General features: G+C 35.4%; 1 protein-coding gene across 9 annotated transcripts in view; it reads left to right on the plus strand.

Annotated features, from left to right (window-relative positions):
• The window catches only part of LOC129001105 (protein Gawky-like), a 74557-nt gene that overhangs the window by 45632 nt on the left and 6001 nt on the right, over window positions 1-22924 (plus strand). For 7 of the 9 annotated variants that reach the window (XM_054428280.1, XM_054428282.1, XM_054428281.1 and 4 more), the window contains exons 15-26: window positions 2825-2990; window positions 7254-7328; window positions 7543-7731; window positions 8573-8701; window positions 10567-10668; window positions 11183-11389; window positions 12383-12535; window positions 14284-14459; window positions 14907-15054; window positions 15913-16148; window positions 20611-20860; window positions 22737-22856. In XM_054428280.1, coding sequence (XP_054284255.1) covers window positions 2825-2990; window positions 7254-7328; window positions 7543-7731; window positions 8573-8701; window positions 10567-10668; window positions 11183-11389; window positions 12383-12535; window positions 14284-14459; window positions 14907-15054; window positions 15913-16148; window positions 20611-20860; window positions 22737-22856 — 1951 coding nt within the window. The remainder of the gene's footprint in view (window positions 1-2824; window positions 2991-7253; window positions 7329-7542; window positions 7732-8572; window positions 8702-10566; window positions 10669-11182; window positions 11390-12382; window positions 12536-14283; window positions 14460-14906; window positions 15055-15912; window positions 16149-20610; window positions 20861-22736; window positions 22857-22924) is intronic. The other 2 variants (XM_054428286.1, XM_054428287.1) reach the window with 2 other exon arrangements.

Genomic DNA, 22924 nt, shown 5'->3' on the forward strand with positions numbered 1-22924 from the left:
AAAGTTGGTTTTTCTTTACTTGTGACGTTCTGTATCGTTAGAGCCAACATTTGCCTCATGTAATACTCTTTCAAGAGATCGTCTCTTCCGAATCGACTCTTTAGAGCTTCAACAACTTCGTTGTACATTTCAGGCGTCGCAGGGTAGCTTTCAACCAAGTCACGGGCAGGCGATCCAACCGCAGTTGCCATTATAAGATACTGGATCTTATCTGCTGGGTCTACATTCTGGTCTTCGTCGATCTTCTTAAATTGAGACCAAAATGGGAGCCACTCACCTAGTTCCCCGTTAAACTCTTTTAGTTTCAGATAAGGTAGCTTGTATGAGCGTCCTGCTTTACCCGATCCTGAGCCTTTTTGCGTTGTTTCACTCCTTTCATCTTGATGTGAATTCATTTCATTAATTTTTAGATGTTCCACTTTCTTAGAAATAAGATGATATTGTACAATATATTAATTTTGCCCTTGAAGTTCTTCATCAATGTCTTCATCTCTCGCATCACCATCTAACAATTGATCATATATTGATGAATTTAGGTCGTTGAGAGTGCAAAAATGATTATTTATTACTTCAAGCTGTGCTGATACTTGTATAAAATCAACTATTTCTTCCTTTAAAATATCTTCAAGTTTTTTAACTGTCACAGTAAATGTCCTTCGAATAGCCGATCTTGATTTCTTTAGTTTTGTTAGTTCAGCCATGTTTTCCAATTCACTGTTTCAGTAATCAAAACAATCAAAACAATTTTGTGTGTTCAATAAAACAGGGTCAAATTTACTCGTTATCACGTCCTGTCACGGTCGCCATATTTTACAACTTAGGGGAAATTCCTTAAAAAATATTAAATATTCCCTTCAGGTTCTAACGAGTAATTAAAATAAAAACCTCTTTTATTCACTTACTAAAAGAAACTGTATTCTTAAGAATTTTTAACATCACCAACTACCTTTGTTTACAAATCAGAATGATAATTCAAACATATGAACATATGTTAGTTCCACACAGTACAGTAATTAATTAAACCAAAGTCTTTTAAATTGTGGGTATGAAACCAAAGTCTATTAAATTCAATTCGTAACACGCGTCATCTGAAGACATAACATGTACTTATTATTTAGTGTTCTACTGGGTTTTAATTGCAGTTTCTGTCTGAATGATCATAAATGTGCTTCTGACCAACATTGAAGAAACTTCAAAATTCTGATCCACATCCAAAGTCATTAAAGTACCAAGAATCTTAATTTTATGTTCTACTTATCAGAAACTATAAACAGATAGGGAAGTTTTTAGTTTCTTCTTGAATAGTGGCAATAAGTGTTATTCTGTCTCCTCTATATTGTTAGATAAACTCAAATTGGGAATTCAAATGATTTGGAATGATGAATTTTTAGCACATGCGCGTCATCTGAAGACATAACATGTAGTTATTATTCAGTGTTCTACTGGGTTTTAATTGCTGTTTCTGTCTGAATGATCATAATGTGCTTCTGACCAACAGTACTTAGAAATTTAATAGTTAAATAATAGTTTAATAGTTAAAGGAAAGAAATTTAATCATTCTGATTTTTTGTAAAAGTCCTTAAATAGGCTAGATTTTAATTTCTGAAAGTAAAGAAAAAATTAAAAGGATCTTGAGTTTGAACAATTTGGTATGGTGAGTGTTAAGTTTTGCTATTGCGAATCGTAGCATTAAGTTTAATATTATTTCTAACATAGATTGTCAAATTTGGCCAATTTAATTTTTTTGGAATGATGAATTTCAAGCACATGCGCGTCATCTGAAGACATAACATGCAGTAATTACTCAGTGTTCTACTGGGTGTTGATTGTGGTTTCTGTCTGAATGATCATAATGTGCTTCTGACCAACAGTACTTAGAAATTTAAGACATTTTTTGATTCAGTAAAATATACACTTAAGAATCTTTGCTAGGCCTTGTATTATGTTTGATGAAAAACTCCAACTAATAAGAGAATTTTCAAAAGTTTTGAGCTAAAGTGATAATATTGTAATTTAAGGGAATTTTTATTTTTTGAAACCGGAACCAGTTGTCCTTGATCATAGTGTGGGGGTTTGATGAATGGTCGTAAGATTCAAAGATTTATTTCAACAAGAAACGTGATTGCTCACATATTTAGTTGACGTCATGATACAGAACAGGTAGAACTGACAGTGGTGAATAAGTCTTTTAGATGAGTGTAAGTATCAAGATGTAAGTAAACATTTTGGCATAACAGAGCGATTGAATGATATATAGGTAAACTCAAATTTGGGATGATGATAGACAGGCACATGCGCGTCATCTGACAGCAAAGACTGTGTTGTGTTCAGTGTTTTACTGGATTCAACAACCATCGATGCTTGGACCATGATAATGAATGTGCTTCTGACCAAAATAAATACCTTTGCTTACCTAGATACGACCACATGTTTTGTTAGTGAAGCATGGAACGTGGTTTTATTTAACTAAGTTATACAATGATTTGCACACAAGTGAATGCAACAAGACCTATAATAACTACAAAAAGCTTAGATTTTTATAAAAGAATTATTACTATTTCCCTCATAATAATTATTTTTTTGTTTGTTTAGGCTTTTGTCAAAATTGATTATTTTATAACATTCATTTGTTGGTGGAATAATTGTCAACTGTACATCTACACAGTTAAATTTGAAATTTACTTGAAACAACAGATGTAGTAATGTAATGTGTGGTTAAGATACTCAAGCAATGCTTTAGTACAGTTTTTGGCATTAGCTATTTTTTTACAATAGTTGTAACTAGATAACAGTTTGTTCTATAACCTGTTATTTGTGTGTTCAGGAACGGGTCGTGGGAGGGAGGTCATGATGCTGCTGGTCCGTGGCCAGATGAGAAAGTCGGGGTGTCTTGGAACGACCCTTCGCTGCTGTCTGGACCAAAGTACAAGATGGGAGGGGAATGGGATGTCAACCCAATGAATCCAGGATGGGACCACCCGCCCAAACAGGTACAGTTCTATTAGTTTATTAATTATTTAAATTATGGCATGAAGAGAACATGATTCTAACAAAATCAAATCATATGTTGGCAGTGTGTATTGTATCAAGGCCACACTAAAAAAACATGCCGTAATGCTCGTCTAGCATGACGTCACGATAGAAGACTGCGATGACGTAATTAAGGTTATATTTTTGTTTTCGATGAAAGATTAAAACAAGCAGCTGATCACAAACGGCAAACATTACGTCATTGCCGTCTTCTATCGTGACGTCATGCTAGACGAGCATTATGGCCTGTTTTTTTTAAGTGTGGCCTTGATTGTATTGTTAATTTTGCTTCTGATTTACTTTTAAGAGAATCTAGGATTTACATCTAAGGCACCTATCATAAGATGCAACTTTGCTGGACACAAGTGTGAAAGCACAAAGTTTAAACTTAAGAAACAAAGATACAGTGTGTAATCATTTACATTAGACTCAATGCTGTGCAAGTTACAGAGGCCAAAAATTGTATTCAGCTGCCTGTCATATCTTTTAAAGCAAAATTTCCAAATCAACATCTTAATAAGAGCTTAAAACTTGGCGTTAGTCGTATACGTACTAAAGTGTAGGTTGGTGTGGGAGCGAGCGACTTCAGTCTGAGGTCCCGGGTTCAAATCCTGCCAAATCACCAATGCCTAGTGATTATGCCGCAAACCCCTAGGTCTAGCCTGAAGTACAGTAGACTCAGTCAGTAATCTTGCAGATATAGGACCGTGATGCTGCCGGATTACTGGAGTGTTGTCAATAAAAAACTTAAAACTCACTTAAAATACGTCTCCGAAGTTTGCGCGATCGGAAACAACTATTGCTGCAATGGGTCATGACGACGATAATGTTTCCGTAATTGTGGGAATCGTTGATAACGCCTAAACATCCATGGGAGATGTTCATGATTTTGCTGCGTTCGCGCATGACAACTGTGACGTTTCCGTGACCGTGGGAGATGTTCATGACTTTGCCTCAATCGCGCAAGACAATGATGACTTTTCCGTGGTTCCGCCGGACTACTGGAATGCCGTAGTGGTGCAGTGCCGGATTAGATAGAGTCTACTGTAATGTGAAAAACAATCCCGGGCTCGTGCCTAGCGTTCTAGGAAAATAAAAGTGTAGATTGGTTCAGGGCTAGAGATATACAAGGGCTGGCTCACTCCATTGATGTTAGCGGTCGCCGCCTGATCCTACTTCCCCTCTCCCGCCCCTCCTCAGTGACGTAGCGCTGGTACATCGGCGCGGCGCGACGGTAGCCTAGCACGGCATTGCATAGCATATGTCACCCGACATCTACGCGCATATTAATAATTGTGTTTATAATATAAGCAAAGGATTAGCAAAAATTCATAGGGCCGGTTTCGGAGCTCGGGACTAACGCTATTCCTGGACTAAAATCCAGTTCAAACCAGTTTTTATTCTAGGACTAAAAAATCGGGTTTCGGAGCTCGAGGATTACGCTAGTCAACGACTAAGTCTATTCCGAGAGTTAACTAGTCCCTGACTTACTCTCATGGGTTTCGGAGTCACGGGTTACTTAATCCTCGGATTAAATGTTATTCGATCGGGTTTCGGAGCCAAATATTTAATCCACAACTGGGCAACAAAGACTAACTCGAGGAATAAATATGGGCAATTTTTAGTCCAGGCGAATGGGCAGGATTAAGGGGCGGACTAACTTAACTTTTGGTGTAATTACTCAATTTGTGAAGTTGTATCTATATAAATGCCAAATTCTTAATCGGCATAAAATTTACTTGCAATTTCATACCTCTTGATATTTTTTCGTAAAATTTTATTTTTCTTTTAAGTATAAGCAAACCCATCTTTGAATGAAACCCGTTTATCTACAATTTATGCTATAATATCATGATTAATAATTAATAACAATGACTATAATAGGCCAAACGGTCCCTAAAATTAATATTATAAGGTACTAAACGTAGAATTTAAAATAACAATATAACGATGAAAGAAAGAAAAACTTAACTGTATGAAAAAATTAATGTAGGGCCTATCAAATCTAAATACGTATTTAATACGCTTGGTACATAATGTTACATAGGGTTACATGCATTTAAATGGTCCATTTAACGAGTTTTTGGGGACCCGTTATCCGGACTGGCCTTGGTCCAGAGGAGTCCGGATAGTCTACTGTAATGCAATATTTTACTAAAGAATACTTTTAACCAAAACTAACAGTATGCATAACAAAACAAGACTTATGTATTAGTATTATTTTCAATTGAAACTCATACCTAGTATAATAATTTGGAATTTGGGTAAAAAAAAATAAAAAATATTTCAGCCGTGAGTTAACTCCGACAACCTGGATTCTCAGATAACCGGAGCTCAGATGATTGGAAGTTAACTGAAGTTGCTTGGACACCTACTTATTCTCTACTACACATTGTACTTCCAGAGGAATTGTTAAAATACAAAACAATCAGAGAACACAAATACATTCTAAGCAGATAAATTATAACTAGGCCTACTCTTAAATTGTTGTAATAATGATAATTTTTTACGGTTGATTTTCATACAAAGAACAATAAAATATTTCCCTTTATTTTTTATCATCCTACAGAATTTATTTTAAAATAATTGTAAGATCTTAAATAGACAATTATTGGGGTTTGCATTAGGATTACAAAAGTCACAACCAATCTCTAATATCTCAAATGCCTACAGTTTTTAGATTCTCATAAAAAATAACTTGGACAAAGTAAAGGCATATACTAATACATTTGACACCTTATTCTTCAATCGGGAAGTTTTTTTTTGTTATCAAACTTAACAGCAATAAATAAACCTTCAGTTTTTTTATTTATTTTTTTTATGATGGTTCCCATAACAGGGTTTTTATTTTGGCATTCGTTTTTGAACACGATCTCTTCTTTTAGTTACCATCTTCAGTGAAACTCAAGGAATCATTATCCCAACTGATAAGTGATTAGAACCAGACTAGACAGTAGATGCTAGTGTCGCTATGAGCGCTGTCCGTGAACAACTTTGGCAGGTAACGTCTCAAATTCGTCTGTCCGCTGCCACTACCAACACTCAAAAACTAAAATTCCCCGTGATTCCTACCTTAGTCCTAGAATAAGAAGTCCAGAAGTTGACGAATAAAGTTAGTCTCCGAATAGACTAGTCCGCGGACTAGGGAGTTAGTTCGCGAGCTCTGAAACCCGATTTTTTATTCGATGACTAACTTTATTCACTGATTAAGTAACTCCAGGATTACGTATTCCCGAGCTCGGAAACCCGCCCATATAGGCTTAAACCAACAGACCAAACGTTTTGAACCGTATACTTGAAGTGTTCGTAATGAAACGAAGAACTTGAAAATGGCAACAAAATAAATATTTAAAATATTGTACAATATTGTACAAATTATAATCATGATGTAAACTGATAAAGTAAAATCACACCAAAACTCGACTGCTTAGTTATTGGTTATCAGAGATTGAGGCCCGTTAGTCAGGCAACTTTATTTTAATGGATTGAAATATGTATAATAAAATGTAATTGATAAATTGAAATTCTTTTCCTTCTTGTTAATGTTTCAAAATACTAAGTATAATGTATTTGTATACAACCTTAATGTATTTTATATAACCTCAATTAATTCTAAAAGGTATGAATAAATAATAAATAAATACAATTAAAAATCCATACATTAAGATACATTTGAGCAATACAAACACAGATATTACACAGTAACTTAATGCATTGGATCAATAACTACAGTATTCTTAGCCATCGTTTTACAGTCCACTCCTATCCTTAAGGATATACTAAAGTCATTTTTTTATTTATTAAAATTTGATGTTATACGTAATCCTATTTGAAAATCAATTACTTTTATAAAATATAGTAATACCTAATAAAAAATGTCTAACATAGAGCTTATTCGACACTAAATGTGCGGCAATACCAGCGCTCACACATGCAAAGCTATACGGTGCCGGGAGCCCGAGGTACCGCTGTGACGTCACAGCGGCGGAGTGGAGGGGAGCCACCTGGCATCACTTTCTGAGCTCGCGTGGCCTAGCCCTTGTATATCTTTAGCCCTGAGTTTGGTTCATCTTATTTCCTGATCTAACTTTAATTTTGGTTACACATGAGGGTTTAATTTTAATAGATAATTATTATTCTAGTTGGGTGTTGGCTATCATTGTGCAATTCTTAAGCATCAATTTTTACTTTGTTTTATAATAATGTTGTTTCATATTTTTCAGCCTCAAAAGCCTTTGTCTAAAGACATTGTTTGGGCGAGCAAACAGTTCCGAATTCTTTCTGAAATGGGATTCAAAGTAAGTAAAAAAACTGTCTTGAACAACTATAACATATCTATTTAATGTCTCAAAATTCTCTTAATAGACTTAAAAATAGTAAAGCTCATATTTATTATTATCCTAGCATTAGTGTTTTGTATTTCTAAATATAACCTTCTTACTTTACTAGTTACTAGTCCTAGTACTTAGCTAGTTAGACAGTCACCGAATTATTGTAATATCTGAATAACAGAAAGAAGACATTGAGACTGCCTTACGAAACTCGAACATGAACATAGAAGATGCTCTGGAGTTGCTGAACATGTCAGGCAACTGGCGCAGAGGCCACTCAGACATGGAGCCTCCGTTTGACCACTCCAACCCTCCTGGACAGTTCACCTCTCAACGCTTCAACCCTCAACAGCTGCCCTTCGCACCTCCTGTGAGTGAATAACATTCTGCCACTCGGAACATTTGGGAGTGTGTTGTTTATTGGTTTTTGATTGGGTTTCCCCTTCATTTTTTTTGTCTTTACCTCGAGTTCTTGCCTTCCATCTGTCATTTAATTTCATCAGTAACTTTATTTAACACCATTCATTGAGCCTAGTTTGAAATATTGTAAAATAAATGAGGTTTTAGTCGGAACTAAGATTTTTTTCGTCTTATTTATCGTATGTTTAAAAGTTTGTAATCGGCACTAAATGCTGATATAAATTTATGTGTAAATTACAGAAGTTTTTTGTCTAATGAATATGTGGATGTAAATAATCTTTTTTCTGCAATAAAGTACAGTATTTAAGATGGTTTTTTTTATTTATTTCTCTAAACAACAAAGTTGGATAGTTTGATTTTCTAAACAAACAAGCACATATTTATTATTTTAATTTTGTTTTTACAACAAAAAGTTTTCTAGCAATTTTTTCATAGCAGATTCCCGAAGCATTAACCTATGGCATGTGATACGGTGTTGGTCTTACACTTTCCTTGATCTCATTGATGTGTGGGATGGATTTAAATTATTATTACTTTGATGAATGATGGTATGAATAGCACTTGTTATTTTAAGACCATCATTCTCTTTTTGATTCACACATTGACATTGACAATCATTGTTATTACTAGATCCTTGCAAATAAATCTGTACCATATAGATAGACAGTTTGATTTACGTTTTCACATTCGAAAATCACTCTACAACTTGCACTTAAATTTGATGGACTTTTACTCACCCGCTTTGCTGTAGGCCAGTGTCAATGTGTGAGGGCTTGGCTTTTGTTGTACAGGGTTCGAGTGGGAACGGTCCAAACTCAAGCCAGCTGGGTAGCATGAGCCCAGCGATTGTCCAGAAGATCATGACACAGCAACCACCTCCAGCGCAGACGCCTAGTCAACCTCCTGCTACCTTCACCCAGGTAGCATGTTCTCTACAGCTACAGTAACTGACTTATGTTGTCTTGCATGTTAAATCACCCTTACACCCTTCACTACATTCAGTCATCAACTACTTTGCCTTTAGTCAAATCATGATTATTTTGATTCAGAGCAGCACAAGGAAAATATTATTTTCTTTTTGGATTCCAAGTGAAACCACCTATTTTTGGAGAACTTCCCATTTAAGAGAATAAGCTATTATCTAAAGGAATAATAAGCTATATCTTGGTAAGGCCTAGGCCCTGGACCGATTTACTTTTTCATGTCCCCAAACACCATCTGTTCAAATTCATATATACATATATGTGTGTTTGTGCGTCTGTTAGCACTATACTCGAGTTAAAATTATCTGATTTTGATGAAATTCTATATAAATGTGTAAATGTACATTTATTTGAACAAGTTTGAAGTTTGAACTAGCATGATCTGATAATGGGTACGGGGTTTTATGGGGTAAAAATTAGTCCTTATCATTTTTTGATCCTAGAAAAATGTTTTGATTTCTTTCTGTACCATTTTGTGTATATAAATAAAAGCAAATATTGAAGAGTGTTTGATTGCCAAATGGTTTACGAGAAAATTATAAAAAAAAATTAAAAATGTAGTTTGCTTGTTAATTGGATATTATTTGATTAAATTTGGCTAATTGGTTTATTTCATACCAAGCCATTGACATTTCAGTAAAAGACACAATTTATTACCTTTCCTGTAGTAGCAAATTTAAGTATTCATATCATAATTCAAATTAATTTTATTTAAATAGGAAATAAATCTGACAATGTTAAGGGAGTATTTTAGTTGATGGAAATTTGCTTCCTGCAGGTTAACTGTTGCTGGGGTATATTTAGCTGTTGGTTTAGTTTTCACAGTGATACAATTGGGGTTGTCTCAATATAATTTCAACTTAAACATTTCATGACGAGAAAGAGTTGACATTATGGAGAGTTTACGTTAAAGAGCAGTGACCCAAGTAAACTAATAGTGATGACTTGATGTAGTACGAGGGAAATATTTACTAAAAATAAAGGCTTCTTATGACTATTTTATATTATCTTTCTTTGATGTATATGATTTAATATTTCATTGTGTTTTCCCTTCCTTCAACTGTTTTAAACAATTATTGGTACATTCGAATTTCAATTTTTTGTGGCTTTGTTTGCATGACCTGGGTTTATATGTATCAGATTTATTTGCTAAACTGACTTAGAAAGTATTAAGTTATGTTAATAGCAAAACATAGAAAGTAGGAAATGAATAGTACTTTTTAAATTATTTTCAGGACTTTTTATCTCCCATTTGCTTTTTAGACTCAGTTAATGAAATACTATTGTTTGTACACTTTTTAGAAAATTATTTTCTAAACTTTGATTGTTATTTCATAGCTTTAGGTAGAAAGATAAAGTTTTTAAATGGTTGTTTGTAGTTGTAAAGTTTTTTTATAAACACCCTCTAGGTATATCTAATGATCAAATGATAAAGTTTTGTCTATTTAACCCAGGCTATCCAATAGGTAGACGGTGAAAATCTTAGAATCAAATATGCCGTAAATTTTGCCTACTCTGGAAAAAATCTTGAATAATTTGTACATTTTGCGGTCAAAACTATGACAAAATATATTTGCGCCAATTCCGATCTACAATTCGAACAGACTGTGTCAATATAGCATCCGATTATTGACTAAAGTAGCTGTAGTAAAGTAGGTAGAACATGCTTGCACATTTGCACAAAACATGACAATTCTGCCAGTATGATTCAATAATCTCTTTGACAAACCTATTTTGTAAGCTCTTAAGTGCTTTAAAAGACCTGACACCTTCTAACTCACTCTGTTGTATTGTGTTCGCAGACGACACGACCACAGCAGGCCAGTCAGCCGTCGGCTCACCAGCTGAGGATGTTAGTGCAGCAGATTCAAATGGCAGTGCAGACTGGCTACCTTAACCACCAGGTGTGTGTAGTATGTGGTAGACAGGGTAACTTGGATAGTGTTCATCTAGCTCAGCTGGGAAAAAAGTAAATAGGCTCATAGATATACAATACAACACCCGGTTAAAACTTTGATTCTTACTAGACTCATCAGTTAGGTATTTTCCAATCCCATCGATCTGAATGTATTAATAGTTGAATTATGATATTTGCATGTAAAATATATTGTGCTTGCAGTAGGACCGTGACTCAATATTTGTAACAGAGACTACATTGGGAACAACTGAGTGTACAGTTTAAATGTTCACTGATTTTTAGTTTCTATACCCTTGTGCTCAGGGTTTATTTAACAAAATACTGCATTCCCTCATAGAGTAATGATCATTAATGAATGAAGAGTTTTCTGCGACTTCATCTATACTACAACATTGGGTAAAACTAGGTTCCGCTTAAAAAAATATTATTTGGGAGTAAGTAAGGCGTCAAGTGATCTTGGAGAGTTGAATTTGGTCAGTAACTTGTCTGGCTTTTGTCAGATACTGAACCAGCCGCTGGCACCGCAGACACTGATCCTACTGAACCAGCTGCTGCAGCACATCAAGGTGCTTCAGAATCTGCAGATGAGTCAACAACAGATGCTGCAGCTGCAGAACCCTCTAGCCAAGCAGCCACAAAATGACAAGGCACTGCTGCATAATGCTGTACATCTCACCAAGACCAAGCAGCAGATCACCAACTTGCAGGTAACAAAACACATCCTAGACATTAAAACGGGGTAGAGCTAAGGTGATGTGTGTGGAAGGTCTACACATTTTGAATCTCTAATTCACGTGTATTGTATGTATCAAAAGGTATGTTTAATGTATACCCTTCCCACATGGAATTCTATTTTATTTTAATTATTGTTGCTCTTTTGGACAGAATACTTGGTTCTGCACCCAGCCTCATGACTGTTGTGCTTTTTATCTGTCTGACAATAATCAGATTCTTCACTCAGGATGGCCCATGGCTCTGCCTGTCTTTGCGGATCTACACATTTATTTATAATTTTAAAACTGAAATTAAAATCTGCATATTTAGACTTGGTCTATACTTAACTTCCAAAATTGCTACCTTCGTTACAACAAGTAATTTGGTCCAAGTAAAATATTTCATTTCATATTGGCTTGTATAAAGTTAACGATTTAGTTCGAATAGATCAAAAGTAGGGCAAGAAATTATAGAAGAATCTTAACAATTTTTTAACACCAACATTTTGAAATCCTACTTGATAGTAATCATGCTTTTCCTCCTGTATGAAATAGACCAAGTGTTATATTTTGATTTTGATTATTAGTTGGCATATTCTTCTATATAGTCTCACTATCCAATCTTCATCACGGTACAGTAAAATACTCAGTATAATGTATTATTCACCAAGTCAGAGATTAAATAAAACAAAAACTATAACAGGTAGGAAATTAATTAATTAATCGGTAATTTTTTTGCATAATTGTTGGATGAATTGAGTTTTTGTGACTCAAAATAAATCGCTGCTGTATTGATCCAGCTGTCTCACCATAATGTCCGTCTTGTCTTTGATAGAATGAATCTAGACTATAGAAGATTGCTACTATGGATGCATTGGCCTTAAATTAGCCAAATCTTTTCAATCACTCTTGTTTGTAATTATATGAATGTTTTAACTTAGTAACAAGTTTACTCTGCTTTATTACACTAATGGTTGTCGTCAACAGAACCAGATCCAGGCGCAACAGGCGATCTACGTCAAGCAGCACAACCAGATGCCTCCACAGGCTGGTGCCAGTGACTTCTTCAAAGCCAATCACGACCCTCTCTCCGCCTTGCCTTCCACCTTCAGTGAACTGTCCCTAAACAAGGAGCCTCAGGTAGGCCCAATTAACTATCTACCTAAACCCCAGTTTTCTATTCTGAATTTTATGTTTTAACCCTAGGAGTGGCAGATCGACAGAAAATGTCGATTTCAAAATGTGCCGCTGGAGTGGCGGGCGACAGAATATGTCGATTTATGTAACGTTTTTTTCAGTTGCATGTTAAGCACATTTAAAGTCAGTGAAATTACATAACTCTTATACCAATGGAAAGATAAGATTCCGAAGTTACATTTTATTATAAGAATGAACCTTATAACATAAATACATCGATCTTATAATGAGTTACATTTAAACGAAAAATACTCGCGAACGCCATGTTTTGTTGCGCAATCGTAAATGATGAGTCATTTCAAAAATAAATAGCAGACGTAATTTTTGTCTCTGACAAAAGCAAGTAGTACCACTGCAACAAGCATGAAGAAATCTTTTATTCTGTATAAAGTATAACGTCATAATACATTCCAACAGCTGATGAACAATTTTTGTAAATAGCCTATTTTTACGTATAGTTCATGTGGCGGATCGACATAAAATGTCGATTTCTAAATCGCATATATATACAATGTGAAAAGTACAAAAACGTTGTTTTATATACGCTCTTGTAGACGAAGGACAGTAGAATTCAATGTTGTTAGGCTGGTCACACAAATAGAAGCTTTTGATTTTTCAAAACTAAAGGAACAGAACACTTGTCATCGTCTAACCTAAAATGGCGGCGTCGTCGTGAGTTTTTGTCCAATAACAAAGACGAAGTGTGGGTTTTATCCCTAATTTTACAGTGTAATGTTCGATTTAGTTTTTTATTTTGTATCAGGCAAAATGCATTATTTTGCATAAATATTTATACATATGTGATCCAAAATAGGATAAAAAGTGACGTTTTGTGGGCTATAACAGCTGATTAGTTGTTTTGTTTACATTTTTGCTTTTGTGAAAACCAAATATTCTATTACTTATCTTATTTAGTTATTCTTATATAGAATGATATTATTGGCTTCAAAAAATGTATGGTTTTATCATATTGATTTATTAGTAGAGGTTATTTGTGGATCTATCAACGTGTAGTTGAAGAAATTGACGTTTTCCAATTTTTCCGTATTATTGCTAGTAAATCTATAAAAAGAATTCTTTTGTGTATATTATGATTTGTCTATGTAGAGGAATAAATTCTGAACAAATTGCATATTTTGAATTGTGCAATAAAAAATTACGTTACATGTGACACGTGTTTGCTTTTGAAATAAAATTTGAAAAAGTTATAAATTTTCTTTTTTTTACTTTTTTCTAAAAATCTACCTTTCCAAAATTGGTTTGTATTACCATTTTTGAATTCTACTGACAATTACGAACAAAATGAATATACGGTTCAATAGTTTATCTCTACATACTAATTTTATACAGATTTTTGAAGAACTCCCTTACAAATTCACCAAAATGAGCGTGCCACTCCACAAAGCACATACTGAAAATCGGTCTCGCCACTCCTAGGGTTAAAAATAAAGAACAATTTTTAAATAGATTTCCACCACTTAGTTACGACTTCACAAATATATTATTAAATGTCCTTATTTTATGGGCTTAAATAGGTTTAGGAAAAGTAGCCTATGAAAATGTCCTGTATTGACCTAGAATGGTTATAGTATTTCGTGTTGCATATTCAATTGTTATGTGACAAATTCCAGTTGAAATAAGTAGGTTACTAACTACTCTTGTATCTGTATTGATTGTGACTGTCTGTGCAGCACTCGTCAGCATTCCAGTCTCAGCAGTCGAGACTCAACCAGTGGAAGCTGCCCTCGCTAGACAAGGATGGAGACATGACTGGGTCAGAGTTCAGTCGGGCACCAGGGACAACAGCCAAGCCAGCCACAGGCAACTCATCACCCAACTTGCCACCGCTACTAGGCCAGGCCGACGGGTGAGTCAAAGTCACAACTTATTGAAAGCCCCAATTTGTTTTTACAAACTTTGACTTTCTATTGATATTTTAAATGAAGGGGTAGCAGATGATTTCCCTTTAAGCGTTTAATCAGGCCATAGTATACACAGAAAATAAATACTTTTTGGTCGCAAAGGGTGGTGTGGAAGTAGGGGGAGAAGGAAAAGTAAGGTAACCTTGGGTAATGTGGTATTTGCCACACAGTATTTGGTCATATTAAAACTCCCTTTGGTGTTTCGATGTCAGTTTTTTGGCAATCTCGTTAAGCCCTAAATGTCATTCTTCAAAGGAAAAAAAATGTTATCTTATTATATTGAAATTATTGAGAATATTTCAATATTGATTGAATAATTCTAGGGACAGAGAGAACATTTTAAACTTAGTTTTAGTTTTCAAATTAAGCATGTTCCACTGTGGTTTTGACAGGACATGGAGCCGCAGCAACTCAGAAGGAGGGTGGCCGGACTCCAGCAGTGTGTCAGACGACAGTAAGGAGTGGCCCAACACCTCCCAGGCCTCCAACCAGGCCTTCACTGACCTAGTGCCTGAGTTTGAGCCAGGAAAACCTTGGAAGGTAACTAACTTCATAAAACTCATAAGATGCTTAGTACCAGTAATGAAGAATTGGGTACAACTAACTCGCTTATTAACTTGAAATAACAACTTCACCAATATTTCTGAATTTTTTTATTTTTATGAGGCCTTTCGCCAGCTATGCATATGTATGCTATGTAAACATAGCTGGCGAAAGGCCTCATAAAAATTAAAAATTCAGAAATATTGGTGAAGTTGTTATTTCAAATGAATATTAATTCCAATAATACCAGTTCTTGAAGATAACTCGCTTAAGAAAAGAGTTGGAGATATTTGGTACCAGACAATAAGAGAAGAGCAAGGTGAAATAAAAAAATTATTGTGCTGTGATCTGTTTGTGGGCTGCCAACTTCTTTCAAACGTTTGGTGATATAGTTGTGCATGCGCTTCTTCCTCATTTGATATCTCATTTATACCTTGTTTAAAATTACTCCTTAATATATTTTCTAATCGAGTGATTTTTTTTACTTCCTCAAAACAAACGTATATATTTAACAATGTATCTTACCGTACTAAAACACTAAAGGAATAATTAGGATTCAAGGAATGTTTAAGGATATGGATACGGAGGAAAAATGCTGAGGTTTTAATGCAAAGGCTGAATGCTTTACACCCATTAGCAAATTGGGTTGATAAGCATCATTCATTGGTTGTAAAGAGGTCAGTCGGCCAGATCAGGGTGGCCAGAGCACCTCATGTAGGATGGGTGAGTACTGGTAACATTGTTTTTGGGTTGGGCCCTTCCTTGTACTTTTGAGAAAATAAAGTTTGGATCTAATGATAGTTTGTGTTCATTGAAGTAATTTGCATACCACATATTATGGCCTACATTGTACAGGGTACCCAGATGAAGAGTATCGAGGATGATCCCAGCATCACGCCTGGCTCTGTGGTCCGCTCCCCTCTCTCCCTGGCCACCATCAAGGACACAGAGATATTCAGTAGTGGAGGAGCAGGGGGCAAGACATCCCCCACAGTAGGAGTGGGGGCTGACACCATCCCTCCGATGAGTCTCACCAATAACACTTGGAGCTTCAACCCACCAGCATCCACTACCAGCTCCAGCTTTACCAGGTCAGAAGTGTTAACTGTTTTTCAGTGTTATATTGAAAATAACAATTAATATTCAATTTTTGACTGAATAACTTACTGAGGCATTATGAAATGTTGCTGTTTTGATTTTTTTAGTTTTAATTTTGTTAAGGAAAGGCTCTAGGCCAGGATTTTAAATTGTAGAAAAAGGAGGATAGCTGCTAGCTTACCTTGAAAGTGTGGGTAGGCCATAGAACAAGTAGAAAAAACACTGTGCACACAATATTTTGTCGCCTAAGGGACTTTGTCAAGTGTAGAGAAAGAGTTTATAAACTCTTGTTGTGTGCACAGTGTTTTTTCTACTTGTTCTATGGCCTACCCACACTTTCAAGGTAAGCTAGCTGCTATCCTCTTTTTTTTAGTATTAAAATATTGTTAATGTGTCTTCTCATTGCTTATTTGCTTTCAAGCACCATTAAAGATGTGACATCTGTGTGCATTAAGATTTTTGTTGTGTTTTCTCTCTGCTTCAAAACCTCAGCTAAACTGTTTTTTACAAATAGGTAGTTAATTTCTACTGTGCCCAAAATTCTGCTTTAGAATTTCTTATGTATGATTTACCTGAAGCTTATATTGCTAATAAAATATCTCCGGCAATTATATATATATATATATATTAGGGGTGGGCGAGTACTCGACCTTCGAGTAATTACTCGAGTTTTTTCAAATACTCAACCTCGAGTCGAGTAGTAATTGCTACTCAAAAATTCGAGTCGAGTAGTTATAAATAGTGCCACTTCACGATTTTCTACACCTATATTTAATAAATTATATTTTGTTTTGTGTTGATGCCTTATTTAATCCCCATTCCTACAAAAAACAACTATCTAACCTCATATAGGTTAGACCAGCGTAAACCAAATGTTCAACAAACAACCATCGTCATTCGGCAGAGCTAGCAAGAGGACTACTTAAGACTTTCACTTTCCTAAAACAATACGTCTCGATAACGATACAGTAAGTTGAAATAAAGCATTGAATGAATCTACCGAATTGCAATAGTCGATAGTCAACAAGGGAGTCTCGTGACTAGTATAACAATGGCAGACGATTCTTGAAGATATTACAAAGTACAGTATCAGATTTAGTTTGAACTGCCATAAAAATATTTTAAACCAAAATATAGAAATAACAAAATATTTTATACCAAAATATAGAAATACAACAAATAAAAATAACCTGTTGTAGCATAATATTTTTTTACATTAATCGGTATTGGTGTTTAGTTTTACAAACCGATAAGTTGCTGCAAGGAACATGCATCTGAATGACGCAATCTCATTGGGTCTTGGCAGAAAGAAAAGATCAGTTCCACTTTAAACTCAGTGTTGCCAGATGGACGATAATTTTTGTACTTTTACAACTGTGGTATTGGCGTAAACAAACTTTAAGTATAATTTATTTTCTAATGAGTTTACATAAACATGATTAAAATTAGTCAAACTATTAATTTTTTTTACGAAATAAAAGCTATAGCAATTTTATGATAATTTTACCGACATTCACCATAATGGTGTAGTGATAAAAATATGGCAACGTCAGCCCTGCAAAACAGCTGTTTGATGGGAAAACAAAGCAGAAGCAGAATGAGCAGACTGACGAGAGAGAGAGAGAGAGCAGATATGGTGACAGCTGGCGTATGGCGTAACAACAAAACAATGGATTGGAGTGAAGTTATGTCAATGTTAGTTTTGAATGTTTTTACTTTGAAGTGAATTTGTAACTTAAAATAAAATTGATTTTGTTAGTGGAAGTTTAATAGAAAGTAAGTTTGTGATTTTGACTGTGCAATTTTCAATCTGGTGGCAGAAACATGACAACTACAGATTGAATTGTAACTTAACCTAGAAAATGTGAGTTTATAAAGAAAGGCCAAATAGGCTATACCGGGCTACAGTGAAATGTGTTTTAATTTTAAATTAAGTGTTCAATGTGGGATTTTATTTCGAGATAATAGGCCTACTATGTTTTTGTTTGATATTTTCAGTCTGTCAGAGATGAGTGACTTGATCATTGTTTAAATGTACTGAGTGAAGAGGATAGCCCTAGCACCCATAACCTTCAAACTTAAGACGGAGTGCTTATCCAATAGTGATTATTTTAAAATACCTAATTGCATATTGATGTTTTTAACTTGTGATACAATATGTAGTTTGATATTAGTATTGTTTTATAAATAAATTTATTTTTATAAATTCTGTTTCTTATTTGAATTGAAATTATTCTTAAAGTTACCTTATTAAGATAGTTGGTTAGGTTGATTATCATGTTAGTGAGGAGGAATTAAAGGCAAGAAAAAATCAAACACATAATAACAAGTGATGTGTAGGCCTAAACAATTTAATGCTGCAGCCAACAAGTAGTCTAGGCCAAATTTTTTATTAGGCCTAAGGTAGGAGGTACTAATAATTATAGTTCGGCCGCTTAGAAAACAACCTGCGCGCTAATGCTAAACCAATGCTGAAGGAGGTCGCTTTCTAAGCGGCCGAACTATAGTAACCATATAACTTACAAAATTTGGTATAAGTACTTAAACTACCTATATAGTCCTAGGCAGGGTTTAGGCTAGGACGAAATTTGTTTCAGCAAAATGCTGCAAACTCTCTGCAAAGACAAATACCCCCGCCGCAGCAAACCTGCAGACTAAGCGAATTTCAACTTGTCTGATTACATATTTACTAAAATACTTCCATAAATAAGACATATTTATTCCCAATTTAAATAACATTAGATAGGCTATAACGAGTGCTTAGGTTTGCTGCTACGGGGAAGGTAAACAGTGTTTTATGACCAAACGTCAATAGTATAGGATGAAATAAATAAGTTTGCCAAATTTGATCAACATATATCCATAAACAAGTAAACTACAACAGTTTTCATTTTCTCCATAAGAACAACATGGGAATTTTAAATTTGCATTTTTTTGAATTTTCTCCGTGACCGTTAGGCATACAACAATGCTTCAATATACTAAATTATTTCTTTTTTTAAGCTCTACAAAATGGTTGGGAAAAAATTCTAAAATTTTATGTTTTTAGGGTCAAAAATGGGAAAAACCCATTTTTACCCTATAAAACCCCCCATTAACACGTTGGGTGCTGATGACGGGAATTCCCGCAATTGCTTAACATTGAAATAAATGCAACTTTTATGTTCAAACATGTCGATAGCACGAATAGTGTTAACCCCTGTTCCCATGGTCCAATTATGCTGGATCGCGAACTCGTTAGAATAAATGTAGGTTTACACATTTGTACCAAATTTATTCAAAATCGGATCATTTTTGCTCGAGTTATCGCGCTAACGGACACATATATATATATATATAAATATGAATTTGAACGGATGGTGTTTTTGGGCTCTAGGGACCTCAAAACGAAAAAAAAAATCGGTCCCGCGTCCAGGTCTTACCATGAGTACTACGGTAATAGCTTATTCCCTATATGGGAAATTCGCTAAAACTAAGTTAACTGTAGAAAAAATATTATTCAATAACTTAAGCATTTAAAACAAAAAATTCCAGTAGGCTAATATTACATTTGTTTGAACATTACTTTTTTCAATTTTATTTGTAGAAAATTTGCCATAGGCCTAGCCTGCCAAATAATGTAAACTTAGCATTTTTAAGTTGTGAATAGCAAGATGCTAATAATACTACCGCAGCTTAAACCCCTTGGCCTAGGCTTACTTAACGCGCAACTACTCTGCTCGACTCGATACTCAAGTTTTTACTCAAATACTCGACTCGACTCGAATTGAAAAATCACTACTCGCCCACCCCTAATATATATATATATATATATATAATATTGATGTAAGATGGTAAAGTCCCTGAATTTAAAAAATAATTTTTTTACATGTGCTTTAAAAACCCTGTTAGACTGCCATCTACTCTTTTCATTTGAGAGTTAAATGTCTTCATTCTAAAATAAGTTGTTCAGTTCTGATTATACCTAGTTAATCTTAGAATATTCTACAGATTTTGTTCAGCGTTATAATCACCCAGCAGCCACCTTATAGTAACACAATACAGTAGAGTCCCGCAAACTCGGCACTCGATAACCCGGCAGTCTGGATAACTCGGCCATCACCTGGCTCAGAAAATTAGTGATATTTTGAGTCCGAGTTAAACATGGACTCGAGCCAGCTCAAGTAAAATCATTCACAACTTGTACCAAGGATTTTTAGTACTATATCTGATGACTTAATACTGACTTGTAATATAAAAAAAGGAGGTTAAAACGCTTAAAAATTTTATTGTCCTTATTTTTAACCCTAGTTCCTGATAACCTGGCATTTCACAAACTCGGCACCCTTCCAGTCCACATTACGCCGAGTTTGCGGGTCTCTACTGTACTTCTATACCTTGATTGCTTCTATGAAATGCCACAATGTATTTCAACTCTAAAAAAACATAGTTGATCAATTCAGTATGATGTTACAGCCCACTAGGAAAGCTGAGCGGGTCAAAGAGTGCTTGGGGTGAAGCTGGCCCTGGGGGAGACCTGTGGGCCCCCAACAAGGCACGAGGTCCCCCGCCAGGCCTCAGCAGCAACAAGGGACCCAGCACCAACGGCTGGGGCAGCCTGGGCGGAGGGGGTAGTAGATGGGGCCCGGGACACAACAATCCCGGGACCACCTGGACCAACCAGCCCAATTCTACCTGGCTTCTGCTCAAGAACCTTACACCCCAGGTAACCTATATGTCAATCAAACACATTTATCAGTAGTTTTTTGTAAGGTTATCAGGTTTTTTTAAGCTCTACAAAATGGTTTGGAAAGAAATCATGAAGTTTAGTGTTTTTGTGGTCAAAATGGGAAAACCCCATTTTCCCCCCATAAACAACTGTCCCCCTAGTCCGATCATACTCGTTCAAATAAATTTACTAATTTAGGTTTACTTACACGTTCCAAATTTCATCAAAATCAGATCATTTTTGCTTGAGTTATTGCGCTTACAGACACACACACATTAATATAATATATGAATTTGTGGACGGAGGGTAGTTTTGGGCTCTGTGGACCTCAAAACAAAAGAAAATCGGTCCTGGGTCTAGTCTTACCATGATACCTATGGTATAGCTTATTCCCTATATGGGAAATTCGCAAAGGAAAATCGTCAGGGTGTCCAATGACCGGGAAAACTGGGAACTATGTGTGAATTTCGTATTTTACCGGGGATTTTTAATTTGCCACGATCGTGCATGAAGATGACGTTCCTGTGACCGCAGGAGACCGACGATGATGTCCAAACGGCCGTGGGATTTGTTAGTGATTTCGCCGCGATCGCTCATGACGACGATGACGTATCCATGACCACGGGAGACGATGATGACGTTTTCGTGACCGCGGAAGCAGACGATGACGTTTCCATGGCCGCGGGAGTAGACAATGACATTTCCGTGACTGCGGGAGCAGACGAAAACGTTTCTGTGACCGTGGGTGACGAGGATGACGTTTCCGTGACCGCGAGTTAAGACGATGACATTTCCGTGACCGCGGGAAACGAAGATGATGTTTACGTGACCGTTTCTGTGACGGAAGAGGATATTAATGTTTCCGTTACCTCTGAAAAATATCAGAATTTTGTCACGACCACGAAAGACAGTGGTGATATTTTTGTTACTGAGTGAGATATTCTGGATTTTTCAGTTATCGCAGAAAACGATGATGGTGTCTCTACGACTGTGTTAGATGATCACAATATAACCTCGAGTTTGGCTTGACCAAAAATTTCAAAATGGCACACTTTTAGAAGGTTTTTTTTATATTTTGTAATATCTTTATTTTCCTTTAACGTGGTATATAGTGTCTGGACAGAGATTCAAAAAATTTTGGTATCGACATATCACTATTTTTAAGAAGTTATTGATAAATTGCAGGTTTAAGGATTAGTTTTTAATTTTCGGATTATTTAATCAGTAATATATATAAATTGAATTGGTATATTTTGTCTTTGGTTGTGTCAGGCAATATTACAGTAATGATAAATTTTATTTCTTTAACTGAGAATGCTCTTTCCGATAACTAAAATAGCGAGCTGTGTTAGCGCTAAAACAGCATTGCGATAGTTGGCGCAAAACACGTTGGAAATTTTAGTACGAAAAGTATGAACTCAACTACCTGGATTTTTTTTTTCTCATGAATTACTCATGATTTTTTTCTAGTTGGCCTGGTGGATACCCTGAAAAAAATAAAAAATGCTAAAACAATGAATCACTTGCCTCAAAAACATGAATAACAACCTTGGCTATAATTATTCCTAATAATCAATGAGCAACATATTGTGTATCATGGTTGTGTTTGCAGCATTTACCCAAGCTCTCAACCCGTATGCTACTAACAATTCAACTTCATAGTGTTTTGTGTATTTCTCTACATCTTATTTTAACTTCTGATCAACTACAATTTGGTCACTTGCACTGGCAAGTATATTTTTCTGAATATTAACAGTTATGAGAATGTGATTTTATACGGAGATTTCTTCAGTAAAAATAGAGAGATTGTATATATGCATTATTTTCCATTTATTCTTAGAATGTTGTTATGACAACACTTTCTGTTTGGCAGATTGACGGATCAACGCTTAAGACACTGTGTGTTCAACACGGGCCTCTACAGAACTTCCACTTGTACCTGAACCATGGCATCGCTCTGGCTAAATACTCCACCAGGGACGAGGCCAGCAAAGTAAGTAGTAACTATGTGTACTTTAAATGAACAACTATTAATGGTATCGACAATGGTTTCATATTTTC

This window comes from Macrosteles quadrilineatus, unplaced genomic scaffold (genome assembly GCF_028750875.1).
Source record: "Macrosteles quadrilineatus isolate MER2022 unplaced genomic scaffold, UCM_ALF_1.0 Scaffold_8__2_contigs__length_117827958, whole genome shotgun sequence".
Taxonomy (NCBI): domain Eukaryota; kingdom Metazoa; phylum Arthropoda; class Insecta; order Hemiptera; family Cicadellidae; genus Macrosteles; species Macrosteles quadrilineatus.